The sequence below is a fragment of the Arvicola amphibius genome, chromosome 8 (assembly GCF_903992535.2).
Source record: "Arvicola amphibius chromosome 8, mArvAmp1.2, whole genome shotgun sequence".
Classification (NCBI taxonomy): Eukaryota; Metazoa; Chordata; class Mammalia; order Rodentia; family Cricetidae; genus Arvicola; species Arvicola amphibius.
The window spans coordinates 131,013,166-131,029,960 of record NC_052054.1 but is presented as its reverse complement, the minus strand read 5'-3'; the positions used below and the strand labels follow the sequence as shown (position 1 = coordinate 131,029,960).

General features: G+C 36.2%; 1 protein-coding gene across 4 annotated transcripts in view; it reads left to right on the top strand.

Moving 5' to 3' along the window:
* Abi2 (abl interactor 2) overlaps positions 1 to 16,795 on the top strand; it is a 102,579-nt gene that overhangs the window by 57,106 nt on the left and 28,678 nt on the right. For all 4 annotated transcript variants that reach the window (XM_042055507.1, XM_038338904.1, XM_038338903.1 and 1 more), the window contains exons 3-6: positions 2,468 to 2,644; positions 10,338 to 10,435; positions 13,718 to 13,864; positions 14,556 to 14,680. In XM_042055507.1, the coding sequence (XP_041911441.1) occupies positions 2,468 to 2,644; positions 10,338 to 10,435; positions 13,718 to 13,864; positions 14,556 to 14,680 (547 nt within the window). The remainder of the gene's footprint in view (positions 1 to 2,467; positions 2,645 to 10,337; positions 10,436 to 13,717; positions 13,865 to 14,555; positions 14,681 to 16,795) is intronic.

The window sequence follows — 16,795 nt, the reverse complement described above, 5'->3', positions numbered from 1 at the left end:
GTTACTTTAAAGCAAAGGGAAGCTAGTTTTGGTAGTGTGTCGATGTATTAGGTGGGGACACCAGCAGCATGCAGCACCAACTTAGCAGTAATGAAAGCTGGAAAAACTAATTAGTAAGCACCTGTGGAGAGTAGACGTTTAAGTCCTGCCCAGTTGTGGTGATCGTCCACAGGATTTGTAGCAGTAGTCATGTTAAAAAGCTCTGTATTGCGTTAGTTCTGCTCACTGGCTGAACATGTGCTTGCCACGGGTAAGTGCTCTTACTGAGACCTTTTCTAAATTTATTTTAGTAAAATTGTTAACTTTAGAATTCTAGGATAAAGTTATGTTTTTAACCACAAACAATTTCTTTGTAAACATTACTATGAAACCTGTGCTTCCAAAGGTTCAGAGTTGTATCAAGAAGACAAAGTGGTGATAACTGAGAACTTGTCGCTCGATCTTAGGAAAGCAGGTTTCCATTTCAGGAAAATACTTCACTAAATATAAAACGTATTTTTAAATTCAAATTTTGTTTTATGTGTATGGATGCTTTGTCTGCATGTATGTTTATATACCTTGTGCAAGCTTGGTCCCCAAGAGGCCTGAAGATTATATCTCGTCTCCTGAAACTGGATTTATAGATAGTTGTGAGCCACCAGGTGGGTTCTGGGAATTAATCACAGGTCTTCTTGAAAAGCAGGCAGTGCTCTTCGCTGCTGAGCCACCTCTCCAGCCCCTAAGAACCCTTTAAGGTGATAGCAGTTAAAGTTAGATGATAAGTATGGGTCGGTGTTATTTATTATATTACTTTTGTTGCTGTTTGTTGCATTTTAGGGCTTATTTTTAGGTAGGGTCTTACGTAATGGAGTTGGCTTTGATATAAGCATATAGTGAAGGCTGACCTTGAACTTTTGATCTTCTTGTCTTCAACCTAAGTGCCGGGATTATAGACTTTGTAGGTGATTGCTGAAAACCTCAGTGATCATTGTACCCAGGACTACCAATCCAGGCATGGCACCACCCACAATAGATTGGGCTTTCCTACAGCAATCACTAATTAAGAAAATGCCCTACAGCCTTTCTCAATTGGGGTTACCTTCTCTCAGTTGACTTTAGCTTTCATAAAGTTGAAGAAAAATCCAGCCAGCATAGGTAGTCACGATTGTTTGAATCAGAAGTTCTAGACCTTTGGTTTTTGATGTGTTCAGTTTTACTGTCATAAGATGTTTGGCAACATCAGACAGTTTTGCTTATTTCAGAGTGGGAAGTGTTGTAGTTTGTGTCTACCCATCACACATAATAGCAAATATGATTAAAGGAACAGTAAACAGTACTTGCATTCTTTTTGTTTTTTTTTTTTGAGACAGGGTTTCTCTTTGTAACAACAGCCCTGGCTGTCCTGGAACTTTTTGTAGACCAGGCTGGCTTCCAGTTTAGAGATACACCTGCCTCTTACAGTCCTGATTTCAAGGCTTGTACCACCACTTCCAGCACATTCTTATTACATTAAAAATACTTGTTGCTTATAGATTACAAAATCACAGCTTATGTAAAATGCTACATTAATGTTTAAATTTCCTGAGAATTTTATTCTTTGTTAGCAAATAATAGAAGACTACATGTAAAATATATATCATTTGTACAAAATAATGTTTCTGTGAGCACTTGATAAATATTAATAAAATATTTGGTCAGCGTTGTGTTATAAATAACTTGCTGAAGCAAACAAACTTTTCTGTCAAATTGATTTTTTTGTGAGGGGAGGGGTTGGATACTGGGAATTGAATCAGGGCCTTATAGTGAAGTTCTGTATCCCTGACTCTAGCCTTTGATCATGTGTTTCGTTTTGGTTTTTTGAGACAGGGTTCCTCTATGTAGTGCTATCTGTCCTGGTATTCTCTTTGTAGACCAGGCTGGCCTAAAACTCAGATTCACCTGCCTCTGCCTTCTAAGTGCTGGGATTAAAGGTGAGCCTATGTAAAGAGATGAGTGTGATGTGCACTTGTAATTGCAGTGCTGGGAGGCAGAAACCGACAGATGCCTTGGACTTGTTGGCCAGCCAGTTTAGACAAATTAGCAAAACTTGTTTCTCAGTGGGAGACTGTCTGAAAAAATGTAGGTGGACGTAGGTTGCTTCTGGTCTCCACTTGTACAAGCATGCACATATACTACCCTTCAAGTGATCATACACCCTTAAGTGCCTATATGTGTGCACACAATGTGTGCATACGTGTATGCAAGCCTGCACACTTGCACACCTGCACATTTTAAGTTCTGCTTTTATCGTGTGGCCTGTAGAAATCAGGTGGTTGGCCAGATTAGATCTGAGGGTATACTTTGGCAACCTGTGCATTAGGTTAAAATGAATAAAGACAGTAGTCTATAGAGAAGATAGTCTATGACATGTATGTGAAACAATGTTAAATCTCCAGGTGTTCATTATTTATTGGATACCAGAACTGTCTTTGTGTTTTTTCTTTTGCAGACAGTTGATATTCATAAAGAGAAAGTTGCAAGAAGAGAAATTGGTATTTTGACTACCAATAAAAATACTTCAAGAACCCATAAGATTATTGCACCAACTAACCTTGAGCGACCAGTTCGTTATATTCGAAAACCTATTGACTATACAATTCTAGATGACATTGGACATGGGGTAAAGGTAGGTGTAGTTTTTACAAGCTTCCAAAAGTAGCAGTCTGTAGTGGAACCCTAGAAAATTAAAGTTTGTTTCATTTCCTAAAGAAACAAATCTTGACACAGTTGTAAAGATTGCTTTTTGCTTACTACTGTTAACTATTGTGTCCTTAAGTTTTTTTTAGTGTTATGTTTTCAGAAATAAGTCATCTTTCAATGAGATTTGTCTAGTTATGGTGGTAACTTACATATATCAGATAAAGTATGATATAGTTGTGTGATTTAATATGGCAGAAAAACCATCCAGCATATTATTAAAATGTTTTTCTTATATCAAAAATTAATCAGAATACTTTCGCTATTAGTTTTCAGAACAGCATATGTTATTAAACATGAACTTGCTTTATTTTTTCCTAGGATAATTTTATTTCAACCTTTTGGATAAGAATAGTATAGATAAAAGTTACAAATTATTGTTTGTTTCCAATGCTTTTAAATTTGTAACATTATTTATTTGGGCCATCTTTTAAAGATAATTGAGTATCTAGTGTGTATATGAAGTACCATGATCAAAATTATGGTGTATTGGGAATGTGGCCCAGCGGTAGATTATAAGCTTTTCATACACAAAGCCTGTGTTCTAGCACTAGCACTAGACACCTAACAACCACAGCTGGGTAAAAGTGTCCTTCCTGGAAACAGTTTAGAGCTGCAGCAGAATACATTATATACAGTTTATATTTCAGTAGTGAGTAGAAAAACATAAGTATTACTTCAAATAAATTTACACATATGTCTATCTTGAAGCTGTATAGTTCATGTATATGTTATTTTCTGTTATAAATCTATTTATATAAAACATATACCACCATTTTGGCCAGAAATAAGTAAATTCAAATTTAATGTTTATCTTTGTAAAAATTATACATAAACTATAAATTTAATTTATCTAACAACTTTTATTTCAGTTTGTTTTTTTAATTTTTTTTTTGAGATAGGGTTTCTCTGTGTAGCTTTTGAGACTGTCCTGGAACTTGCTGTATAGACCAGGTTGGCCTTGAACTCATAGATCTGCCTGCCCTGCCTTCCAAGTGCTGGGATTAAAGGAGTCACTGTCGTCCAGCCTCTCATCCTTCCTTCCTTTCTTCATTCCTTTCACTCTGTTTTTCTCTTTTTATTTTCCTTTTCTTCCCCCTCCCCCAGCCCCCCAGTTTAAGCTCTGTCTGGCCTGGAACTCAGCGTGTAGGCCAGGCTGGCCTTGAACTCAGTGATCAACCTGCCTCTGCCTCCAGAGTGTTGGGATTAAAGGTGTGTACTTCCACACCCTACTTATTCAGAGTTAAGCATAATTATCTGGAACTTGATATTCAATTTTATAGTTGATTCATATATATATATATATTAATGGCTAATTAAAATAGTGTCTATAATTAAATGGTTAATTAAAGCTGTAATTTACTTAGCATGGGGAAAGTTTGTTGGAGACTAGCAGCTGCTAATAGAATGTCAGACGCCAGAGATACTTGTAATATAACATTAGTGCTGTTAAGTAATAAAAGGTGATTCGTCATGCAATTCTTGTTTAATCTGTGAAATAAAATATTTTTCTTTTAGGATTATAGCCTTTGTTGTTTGTACTTTAGTGTTTAGTGGTCGTTAATTTGAAGAACTCTTTAAAGAAATTAAAGTTTTGAATAAAATAGTGTCTTACTGTCATCAGTGAAACTCCTGTTCATGACACATTCTGCTTTAACCACTCTTTCTATGATCTACTGAAACATTTATTTTGTTAATGCTGATTGCTTAACTTGTTTTTCTTTGTTTTCTTTTTTTTGTCTTCACATCTTGAAGTTCCAACTAACCTTTCAATGCTTTTTTTCCTTACCTCTTTTATTTGCTCCATTTATGCATTAAGTGGTTGCTTAGATTTAAGGTAAGAGATTCCAGGGCTGTATTTCCATTCTGTGTTCTTATGTAGAATATTACATATGGGGAGTAAAAAGATATTTTTCATTTGGCCTTTTAAAGCCAATAAATTAGTTCTTTTTATTTTGGTCTAGCAACTTTGTTGTCTGTCTTCATGTTCCCTGAGGGTAGGTATTTTTGTCTGTTTTGTTCATTGCTCTGTTCTTTGTGCCTAGAACAGTATTGAACACTCAATAGGTAATTAATAAGTATTTTCTGAATGAATGGGTACTTTTAAAAAACTGAAATATGTTATTCTGTAGTAAAGTATCATGAGATAAAATTATCTGGGTCTTTATAAATGTGGAAATTTTGTTACTGATTGGAGGGCCAACTAATATGCTTTATTTAACCCTCCCCTGTGTAATAGCCTTTTATTCTATAAATGGTGGCTTGATTATATAATTATATGGTATAATACAAAAAATTGTAAAGCAAAAATATATCATATGCTTTTTTAAGTTGCAGTACATTTTACAAAAAGTCCTTTAAAATGGTTGTATAAAATATATTTCAGTATAAACTCAAGTCTTTTTAAGGTGAGTATTGTATGCACAACATTTAAAGTTCATGATAATATTTAAAAAATACAAATTAAGAATTAGAGATAGGGTTTGGAAGGTATCTCTCAGTACTAGAACACTTGCCTAGCATGTAGAAGGCCCAAACCAACCAACCAAAGTAAAATAAATAAATAAATAAATACATACATACATACATACATACATGCATACATACATAAATCTACACCCAAACAAAGCAAAGTGTTGTTTCTTGTTGTGACTTGTGTTATATTTTAGTGTTTTGAAGGCTCCATGAGAAAAGCATTTCAACTATACTCAAGAAACCTATCAAATACAGTGTCACTAAAATGATTTTCATCAAATTTATCATGCATTTCGTTTTTATTACCCAAATTTTGTGATTTCTTTTCAAATATGTTTTTGTTGTTGTTACTCTGTTAGTTTGCAGTATTATGAGTGTAGTTAGTGATAAGCAGGAGACAGGGTGACTGTATTACCTAGAATTAACCATGGCCATAAAAATTTTGCCTGGTCATGGCAGGTAGATCTGACAAGAGAAAAATAAAGTTACACTGGAGAACAGGCTCTCAGTGTTCCCGTGTTGGTAACCTCGGGATGTGAAATTGTGGGGAGGTTCCTTCTGTTTCAAATGGCTAAATTACAGCGAAATAGACTTAAAAAAAAGTATGCAGTATTCTAATTTTGGGTTTTGGTCTGTTCACCTACAAAGTGATAGCAATGCCCAGAAGTAGTGTGTCTGAAGAAAGACACAGGAATGGCTGACCTCTTCTCTTTAATGCCTAGCCTTGTTGAAGCCGCTTTCCACACTTTTTCTCTAGGTTGGGCTGTGTTTCTTTCTTCACCTTGAATATCTGTTTTCATATAAGAGATAGGTTCCCTGAAGGCATTCTAGAAAGATCCCAGTAAGATGCCTGAATATTTTTCCTCTTTGAACTAAAAAGTTTCATACTAGAATCTCTAAGGATTTCACTAATATAATTAATAGTTATAGTAGATTGTACTATATAGCAAAGGATAATGCTAGACAGGAAATTATGGGCTTTGCCTATTTTCCCTCTTCCTCTAATCCATCTATATAGATAAAATTATTCATAGTCCTCTTTTTTCTCTCTGTATTTAAATGTATTTTTCTTTTAAAAAAAAGATAGGTGCCCAAACCCAGGGCTTTGAGCATGCTCAGTATGAACTTAACCACTGATTCTACATCCCCCACTTCCAGATCCTTTCTCTTTAGGGTCTCATGTTATTCCAAACTGACTTTGAATTTACTGTGTAACTGAGGATGGCTAGCCTTGAACTACTATCTTCTGTCTCAACCTCCAAGTGATAAAATTACAGACATGTGATACAAATCTGATCTCGTTTACTTTCCCCTTCCCTCTTTCCACCACCCCTTTGTTTACAGTCAGCTTCGTTTTCTCTGTGAAACATTCTGTTGCCACCTTGACTCAGCAGTTAAGGTTATCCATAAAAGACCTTACAAGGTTAGACTCATTGCACCTCTCTTGGAATGATGAGGAAAGCTCTAGGGGTAGATCCTGGAGTTTGCTCATCAGGTTCCTGTCCTCCTTAAGGATCAACAAGTGCTCAGCAACTTCTAGAGGAGGCTCTGGTGGGTGGTGTCGTTGCCTGTAAGTTGTCGTGCTCTGTAAGCAACCCCTGTCTCATGCTTCTGTAACTCCAGTTACACCCAACAGTTCATCAAGCCAGACTTGGATGAAACCCCTTTCCAGCCTGTCTTTACCATCCGTCATATCTGGGATGAGTAGACACTTGTTCACATCTTCCTAGAAAAAGTCATACAGCACCTTCCTGTAACAATTTCTTTTCACATTACTACTTCCTTTTAAAATAATTTTCTTATTTGTAGAGATAGTTCGTTCTTTTAAACATAACTCAGTCCTTTTATAGACTACATTACTCTCTATTCCTCTTGAGCCTTTTTTTCTGAAAGCTATATCAGAAATGATTTTAGAATGTTTGTGCCACTGTTCTGTTGAAGCAGGCCATCTGTCAGTATAAGATTGCATATCAGAGGTGATCCACTGGTGGGCTAGAGTACTGGGTTGATCAAGTTCAGAACCACTTCCTCCCTTCCTCTTGGGCTCAGAATCTTGTATGGGCCAGACAAGTACTCTACTACCTTGCTGTAACCCTTTGCAGTGGACCCTGTGGTCATTTGTCACTTAATGATGGAAGCATATTCTGAAAGGTAACCTTGTTAGCTGTTTGGTTGCTGAGTGAACATCAAGAGTACATGAATAGAGTATGACAGTAGCATAAACAACTGTAATCCCATACAAGGGAGATGCAAAACAGAGACACAAGGATCTCCAGAAGTTTGTTCACCAGGTAGGCTGGTATACTCAGCCTGTTTTCAAAGGGATCCTGTTTTCAGGTGGAAAAACATTAAGGATTATACCCAAAGGTTCTTGTCTGACTTTTACATGTACTCTGTGGTATGCATGTGCCTGCAGATGTGTGTATATACACATGCACACTCACATATGCATACATGCATTTATTATACATCAAGAGGAATTACTGTTATAAATTGGTTGCAGCATATGTATTTACACACATATTTCAGGAGGAGGTACTATGACAAAGTGGATGCAGTTTTGTTTCTCTTTCTGACATGGTATGTCCCTGCACACAAGCACACTCGCACGTGTTTCCTACAGCAAGCATGGTAATTTAGTCAGATGTTTTGCTAATTGTCAGGAAATATGTTCTCTAAAATACCTCAGCTTCTTTTGGTATCATGATACCTATTCAGTAAAGAATTTTTGAACAAATTATTTTAGATATGAATATTTTGCTTTTATAAAGAAATGAAGTGTTTTTTGTCATTTACTATTTTTTTGTATTCATATTCTCTATATTGTTATTTTATGTAGCACAGAGAAAAATTCCCTTGAGAAAATTCTGATAAACGTAGCTTAATAAGAGAGTAGTACAGTGTCAGTGATGAATGAGCATGGTGGTGTGGACATCACAGGGACCTGGGTTCTTAAGTGATTTGTTGCTCATCCAACTCATTAACCAAACAAATACAATCATTTGAGGATTTTATAGCGTATAAAATGTATTTATTTTTTGTTTATATATGCCCATCCAATTTTAACTAAAATTTTGTTTTACTCTTATTATTAGGGTATATTTGAAGACTTAGAGAAGGTACTGCAATTTAAATAAAAGCACCTTGCATATTGAAACATAAACCAAATTATAGTTGGATAGTTATCTTCAAGTATCTTAGCTATCCCATATATAGAATAAAATTCTCTTTTATTCTTTTTCTGTTCTCGCTCCTTTTCCTTCCTGTTTCTAGCAAACTGAATTGTAGTTTAGTGTTTGGTTCACTTCTCCCTCATCACTTATAGTAACTTTGGGTTTTATGTTGTTTAAGGTTGAGCTTAAAGGACTTTAGTTAATACTTAAATCTTGTGGTATCAATAAATTAAAACGTGCAGTTTTTAAAAGTTATAGAGGTTATTTGTCAGATTACTTATAAAATTTTCTTCAAATGTGAATTGACTTTTTGAAAGTGTCTTCTGACATTTTAAAGATAAATTCACAACCCTCTGCTTATTAAAGAAGGCGATGACAAGGGTAATTTATTTGTTTGATAATCTGTATTTACTGCTAATGCTTTACTTTAAAAATAATAACATTTCAAAGGCACCATTTGTCATTAAATACTGTTTCAACATCACACACAACTTGTTCACTGGGCTATTCATTTAAAGAATTTATTGCTTGGTATATTATTTCTTGCTTATTTGGATAAGTAATAATTATTATTTTAGAACTTAAAAATATCTACCCTAGTCAGAGTTAATTTTGACAGCCTCAGTACTCTGATATAATTAAGATTCATTTTCATAAAATTTAAAATTTGGTGGTATACATCCTTAATCCCAACACTTGGGAGGCAGAGACATGCTGATGTCTGTGAATGCAAGGTCAGCCTGATCTCCATAGGTTAGCTAGGGCTTCATAATGAGAATCTGCCATTTTAAAGTGTGTATATATATATATATATATATATACTTTAAAAATATATATTTATTTATAAATATATATATTTTAAAATTAAAGTTGTCTCTTCCAACTTCAGTGGTATAATATTTTATCCATTTATGTTGTAAGTATAAATTTAATTCTGAAGACAGTATTAATGAGGAACTTGAGATTCCTTAAATGTGTTTTGAAGATAGCAATCCAAGATAATAGGGACTTAAAGAGAGCATGTGTGAATTTACTTTGTTAATCTATTAGTAGTCTCAGACAGTGTGAGGTTGCATTGCACTATATTCCTTACTGACTCCTTATAAGATAACTGGATGTTGAGGGTTTTTTTGTGAGTGCGGATGTAATGGCATCATTATTCCGAGATTGCCCATCTTTTCTGTATTTGGAATTTCAGTTGGGAATAGAATTATGAATGCAGTCATGGTCCTTCTCTGACTTGAGACTATGTTACACTGTTTCATTCTGCAATTAGCCTCTACTTTGGGCCTGTGTGGGTTTAATTCCCACGAGAAGTCACACAATGGTGGTGGCTTTTATATTGTCAGTTATATATATTTTATATTGATGGGTTACCTCAGCCCTAACATTGCCTTAAACTTCTAGCAGCGTTCAGGTAGGTATTTTCCTTGTAAGGAGAACATTAAATCTTAATTGTGAGAGTATTTCACAAGTTTAAAGAGCTGAACTTTTCTTTGTACATCATACAACTGAACATATGCATATTACATATTTTTTAGTTGAGAAACATGCTTTATGATATACTTGCTATCTAAGGGAAACAGTCCCCCAAATGAAGAATTAATTTAAATTTAAAATAAATTGTTTTTACTTGAGTTATTTTTTGTTACCATTAAAGTTTTTAGAACTATATTTTGTGATTATAGCTAGAGTGTAATATCCAGTAGTCTAACCAGTGATCTGTTGGTGTGATGACCTAATGGCAAATAAATTCTTCACATACAAGTTTGAAATAATTTGAAAATCCTTTTAGGAAGAGTCCTTTGAGTACAACTACAGAATAGTAGAGTAGAAATTGCATATGAAGTGCATGGCGTCTTTTTTTCTTTTCTTTTTTCTTTTTTTGTATTTAACCTTCCCCTTCTTATTTTCCAAATGCCACTTTGTTTTACTGTATAGAAATTAAGTGTTGTTTTCTTCAACATTTGTTAGGTGAGCACACAGAACATGAAGATGGGTGGCCTGCCACGTACAACACCTCCAACTCAGAAGCCCCCAAGTCCCCCTGTGTCAGGAAAAGGGACACTTGGGTGAGTGATACAGTAATAGATCATAGAAAGCCATGTCATGTACTGTTGTGTTTAAGAAGAAAATCTGTGTAAATTAGTAGGGAGAGTTTTTTATTCGTATTGTTACCTTTGTGTGTTCATCTGTCTGTCTGTCCAGCCCTCCCTCCCTCCCCCCTCCCTCCTTCCCCTTCTTTGTCCTTCCCCTTCTTTGGTAAGCACATCTTTATACTTTAAAAGTGGTTGTTTGTAAGTTATTCTTTAGTGAGTTTTAAATTGTGACAGAATCGTAGCCTAAATTCATGGCTGGTTATAAAGTGAAGTCTAACTTCATTTGCAGTTGCGTGTATCAGGATGTCCTTGTCAAGAGACTGTGTGGATTATAATGTTCTTTGTAACTTGTTAAGGTTTGGAGCTTTGATTTGGGCTCTGGAGTTGATTTTATTTTATAAGTTAGAAGGAAAGTGTGACTTTTTTTCTTGTGTGGTATCTTAGCTTTATCAGGAGTGAGGTTTGTGGTGAAGTGGGTGTAGTGCAGTCCGGAAGCCGGTGACCGGAGTTCTGGTGGTAGCTCTGCTGTTTGTGCAGTGGTCCTGCCATCAGGTTGTCAATGCTTTAGTTTTCTCATCCGTAAAGGAGGTGATATTTGTCCTCTACCAACTTTCCATGATCACCGTATTGCAGATTGAAATTTTAAAGATGTATAAGACACATTTTTAAATGGCAATGGTGGCAAATGCCTTTAATCCCTGCACTTGGGAGGCAGAGGCAGGCAGATCTCTGTGAGTTCGAGGTCTGCTTGGTCTAGAAGAGCTAGCTTCAGGACACACTCCAAAGCTACAGAGAAACCCTGTCTCAAAAAATCAAAAAAAGTATAACAAGACAAATGCTTTCAGAACTATTGTCTTTGAGATATTTTCTCAAAAAGAAAAAAAAAAAAGAAAAAAAGGGATGAGAACCAAGTGGAAACCACAAACAACAGCAACATGCCTCCCCTCCCCCCATCAAGCACTTGGATTTAATAGGACAGAAACAAATTGAAATATAAAGGAGGATAATTTTGGAAAGTGATTATAGTTTGGTCAGTGGAAAGCAAAACAAAAAGGTGAAACCAAGAATATGATGGTTTTAATTAATTTATTTTTGCTTTTTAAGCCAGGTGTTATTACATATTGTAGCCTATATTGATCTTGAACTCTGGATCCCCCTTCCTCAAATGTTGGAATGCTGGGATTACAGGTTTGTGCCTGTAATTCAGTTGAGGCTTTATCTAGAATGATCTTTTTGTTCTTAGAATGCAGAGGAAAGAATCTAGTTGGTCAAATAAGATTTAACTTCGGGTAGAATGAAAATGACATTGTGGGGTGTGATGGCTGCAGAGAAAGTGTGTGTTTTCTTGTAAACAAATGTACATTTGTTTTCTCAGGTGTACTACTTAATGGAATTTGTAAATGTTTAAGTTTATGTTGTTATCAAGTCTCAAGTAAAATTAAAATCTCTTCTACACTCAGATTTTGAACTCATACGTATGTACCAGGGATGCGTTTTCTTGGGTATTAGCAGGAGTTCAGTTGCTCCTTGGAGATCCGAGTGGCTAAGTTCCATTTGTCCATTTGATGATCTTGGCCGGTTTTCTTTAGTCTTTGCCTAATCACTATATTTTTCCTCTTCCTCCTGCTTACTTTGGTTTTTACTTTTTTACCTTTTTTGTGTCATTGTTTTTCTGTATAACTTGAAGTTAGTGAAGATAGAATGAAACATTTTAGTGTGTAGAAAACATTGTCAAAAGTAGACTTTAGAGATTAATTATCTAATATAATTATATAAATTTATATATACATTCTAATTTCAAATATGCTTGAATTTTTAAAAAATAATTTCAATTCAGAGTCGTAGCATTGCTTCCTTTCCTTTTGACACAATAGCTTATATACTTTCCCTTATTTATTTTGAATTATTATTTTGTTTATTGAAAAATACCCAAGGGAAGTAGAGTCAACAGTGCCTTTGAAATATAATCTCATTTGAGTGGTGGTGGCTCCTGCCTTTAATACCAGCACTGAGGAGGCAGGTAAATCTCTGAGTTTGAGAAATGAGTTCTAGGATAGTCAGGGCTATACAGAGAAACCCTGACTGGAAAAATCAAAGAACTGGAAGAAAAAAAAGCAAAAACAAACAAAAACAAGAAAGGAAGGAAGGAAGGAAGGAAGGAAGGAAGGAAGGAAGGAAGGAAGGAAGGAAGGAAGGAAGGAAAAACAAAAACCCTCACTCAAAGTCAGTGAGCCATAACTCGAGTGGCCAGGAAAGCAGTGCTTAGAGAAACTGTGGACCCTGGTTGGGATGAATTAATGAGAAATGCAAGAGCAGGTTGAGCAGCATCCTCTTGGAAGAGAAGAAAGCTTTTTAATTTTCATACTTTCGGATGCCAAATTCTTTTAAAAACTTAATCTCAGCTGCAGGATGTCCTTGTCCCTGAAGGATTTGGTCACTTGGAAACAAGAACTGAAGGAGTGCTCAGTTTTGTCCCAGGCAGGACTTTACATCCCACTCTGATTCCTTTCTGCTTCCGTCATGTCCTTCCTTTGGAGGGAAAGTTTGAGAGAAGGGAAACGATTATTAGTAACATTGTCTAGTGTGTGTTTTACAGTTTAAAGCAACTAAGATATAGAAGAACTTAGGTAGTCTTTTAAAATTTCCTATCAATGTTGAACTCTGAGGAGGAATCAGCAAAGAAATTAAGGTGAAGTTGAAGGCGAAAGTTTGTAAAATTGGAAAATGAAATGAAGTGGTGTATTTTTAATTATCAATATGCTTTAGTTTCCATGTGCTTATAAAAAGGGAACTGATTTAAGGCTGGTATTGTTCATCATGTGGAGGTTGTGACTCCAAAAATCTAGATTTGTCATCTGTATTTTTAAACATCTTTGGTTAGGGAGAGAGAGGAGAAAAAGATAAATTAGCGAGTGCCTTTGGGAGATTTTGACATGATACTAAAATACTCAAATTCTTCTAAGAAAAGAGTGACGTCTAGAAAACATTGGCTTAAACAATGGAAAACTTGAGTTTTCTGTGAATAAATGAACAAGATTACATAGCATAGAGAAATGAGGTTGGAGACAGATTTACACTGCACACTCACCAGAGCTCTCGCATGGTGGGAGAGTTGTACTGCAGGAAAGACAAATTGATAGCTAGGTTAAAACACATTTCCGATTTCTGCTTACAAATTGTATTGCACTGGCAACTCTGAATTTATCGTGCCGAAACTTGATTAATCACACAATACATACGCTTCTCTTTTTGTAGGCGGCACTCCCCCTATCGCACACTGGAGCCAGTGCGTCCTCCAGTGGTACCCAATGATTACGTACCTAGCCCAACCCGTAATATGGCTCCCTCGCAGCAGAGCCCTGTGAGGACAGCTTCTGTGAATCAAAGAAATCGAACTTACAGGTATTTCTCTACCTCAGCGCAAAACTCGATGGTCAGAGGACCATAATCTGTCAGATAACTTCAGCTAAAGCTTTCTCATTTTCCAAGCACTAAGTTCTTTTTCTCTGCTCTCCCAAACCTCATCTGATTCTTCCTCTCTCTCCCCTCATGCTATGAGGCAACTGTGAGCAGTCAGGAAGGTGAGAAAGACATCTCAAAGTATAAACTTAACAACAAAGAGACAACTCACATTCATTCAAAAAACATTATTAACCAGGAATGAAAATTGCAAGTTATTTTTTGGTAGAAATTTAAAGATGAGAAACAACTCATACTAAAATATTAACATATCACCATGCCTTTACAGACTGAAATAAAATAATCTAGTAAAACTTACTGTAAGTTTATTCAGATAGATATTAAGTCAGGATATAAAAGCTAATATTTATTATTTTAATGTATTAAGCACGAACAATTTGCCCTTACATTTATATAGGATTTCTTTAAGAAAGTGTATAAGATAGCCCTCATAAATAGGTAGCAAAACAAGTTTACTGAACTCAGATTTTCCCCTTATCGTTTATTAAGAATTCATGTTTGAAATGGAAGCTTTTTGGATTTTATTTCTTGTAGCTATGTCCATTTCAGAAATACTTGGGAATGTGATATCTTGTTCTCTGTATTCATATTTCGGTGGCTCTTACTTCTTCAGCAGCAGTGGGAGCAGTGGAGGAAGCCACCCAAGTAGTCGGAGCAGCAGTCGGGAGAACAGTGGAAGCGGGAGTGTGGGGGTCCCTATCGCTGTTCCCACTCCCTCTCCTCCCAGCGTCTTTCCAGGTGAATTTGAATTCAGTTTGTTATTGTATTACAGCGAGTTTTCTTGGTTTTGTGCGTGTGTGAACGTGCACTTCTCTGTATATGTATATGCGTGTTTATATGTGTTGCTGGCTTTTGAACCCAGAATCTCTTACAGATGGGTTTTCTTCCTAATGAAGATTTTAAAGAAGATTTCCTTAGCATTCCATAAATATTGGGAAGTCTACACACATTTGTTGTTTCTGTCCAGTGATCTTAATTGTTTACTGTCTCATTGTTACTTTGTTTTATGTCTTTGGCACTAGTTCAGTTGGTGCTTTGAGGTTTCATGTTCGCTATGGTATGAGTTACTTTTGAATACAGTTTGTGTGTTGTTATTTTGGGGCATAAGCTAGCAGGTGGCCGGGAGCGGGGCGGCGGGAATGCAGCCCGCAGCTCCTCACTACACCTTCCCTTGGAAATGATGAGGATGTGGTTTGAGAATCATTTTGGTAACAGATGACAAGAGATGTAAATTTAAAGGAGTATTATAATTCAGTAGTTTCTGAAAAACTATTCCCCCCTCCTTCCTGAAACAGAAAAATATAGTTGTTTGACTTGAAAACAGAGTTTGAATTTAGTTTTAAAAGCATGAACACAAAAACATCAAGATAGGGGCTAGAGAGACAGTCATTTAAGAGCCCTTCCTACTCTTGTAGAAGGATCCAGGTATGGTTTCGGCACCCATGTTGGGTGACTCACAACTGCCAGTGACTTCAGCTCCAGGTGACCCAACACTCTCTTCTGGTTTCTGGACACCTACATGCAGATGACACACATAATGCCTTTTAGGCTTACACATGTAAATAAAAATCTTTATTAAAAAAAAAAACTAGCAAAGTAAGCTGGGTATGTTGGTGCATGCCTTTAGTCCAGTACTTAGGAGGCAGAGTCAGATAGATAGCCGAGTGTGAGGCCAGCTTGGTCTACAGCTACAGAGCGAGTTCCAGGATAGCCAGGCTCCACAGGGAAACCCTGTCTTGGAAAACCAAAAACAAGCCAAAATAAAAACAAACTACAAACCCAGCAACATAGAATATCTTGTAGTAGGTTGTGGTACATGCCTGCAATATGGCATGCGTAGGCTAAGGCAGGAGAATCTAGGTGCCAATAGACTAAGTAGTGAGAATTCTGTCTTTAAAACCAAAACAACATATTTAATTATAATAGTGCAAATAAACAGTACCTTTTTAAAAAAAAACATGAAAAATTTTGTTCATGTTTTAAGGGTTTTTTCTTCTTTTTTTTCTATCTAATAAGATACTCTCTGGAATATGTGTGTATATTCTGATTCGTGTTGTAATTCTAATAGTATATTGTTGCTTTTTTAAGGTACTGTAGTTTTATATATGTGGGGCATGTCATGATAAAAGTAACAGTATGTAGGAAGCAGTCTTTTCCTAGGTTAGTTACTTGTAGGTAAAAAGGAAGGTTTGTTTTTAACTAACATTTTCTATACTACCTGAGCATCTTGAATTATTTGCTGTTCATATAATACCCTAACCATTCTTTTCCAGTGCTCTATTCTTTGGACTAGTGTTAGCGCTGAATACTCTTAGTATTCCAATGCCTTTTCTAATGCTAATATGACTGCCTTAATAATGCTGCCTCTTACTCCTCTTTCCCATCAGCCCCTGCTGGCTCTGCTGTCACCCCTCCTCTTCCTGCTACTTCTGCACCTGTCCCTACCCCTCTTGTTCCTGCTCCTGTCCCCTCCTCCACTGCCCCAGATGCTGCTGCTGGGGGCGCACAGACCCTTGCTGATGGCTTCACTTCTCCAACTCCCTCTGTTATTTCTTCCAATCCCCCCACAGGTGAGTATTGGCATGGCAGACAGATCTGGCCATTCTTGCCTGAAACTTCAGCTTTGCTATATTTGTTGGTTTGGTTTACTTTGTATTTTTTTTTTAAAAGTTGATTTGTGAATTTAGTATGGAGTTAACTTCTGCACAGTTTTGAAAACTTGCCATTAGAACTATCATAGGGAGCTTGGGCGCTAGCTTAGTTGGTGAAGTCCTTGCTGTGCAAGTGTGAGGACTTGAGTTATGTCCCCAGGACAGACATAAAAAGCCAGGCAAGGTGGTGTATGTTTGTAAT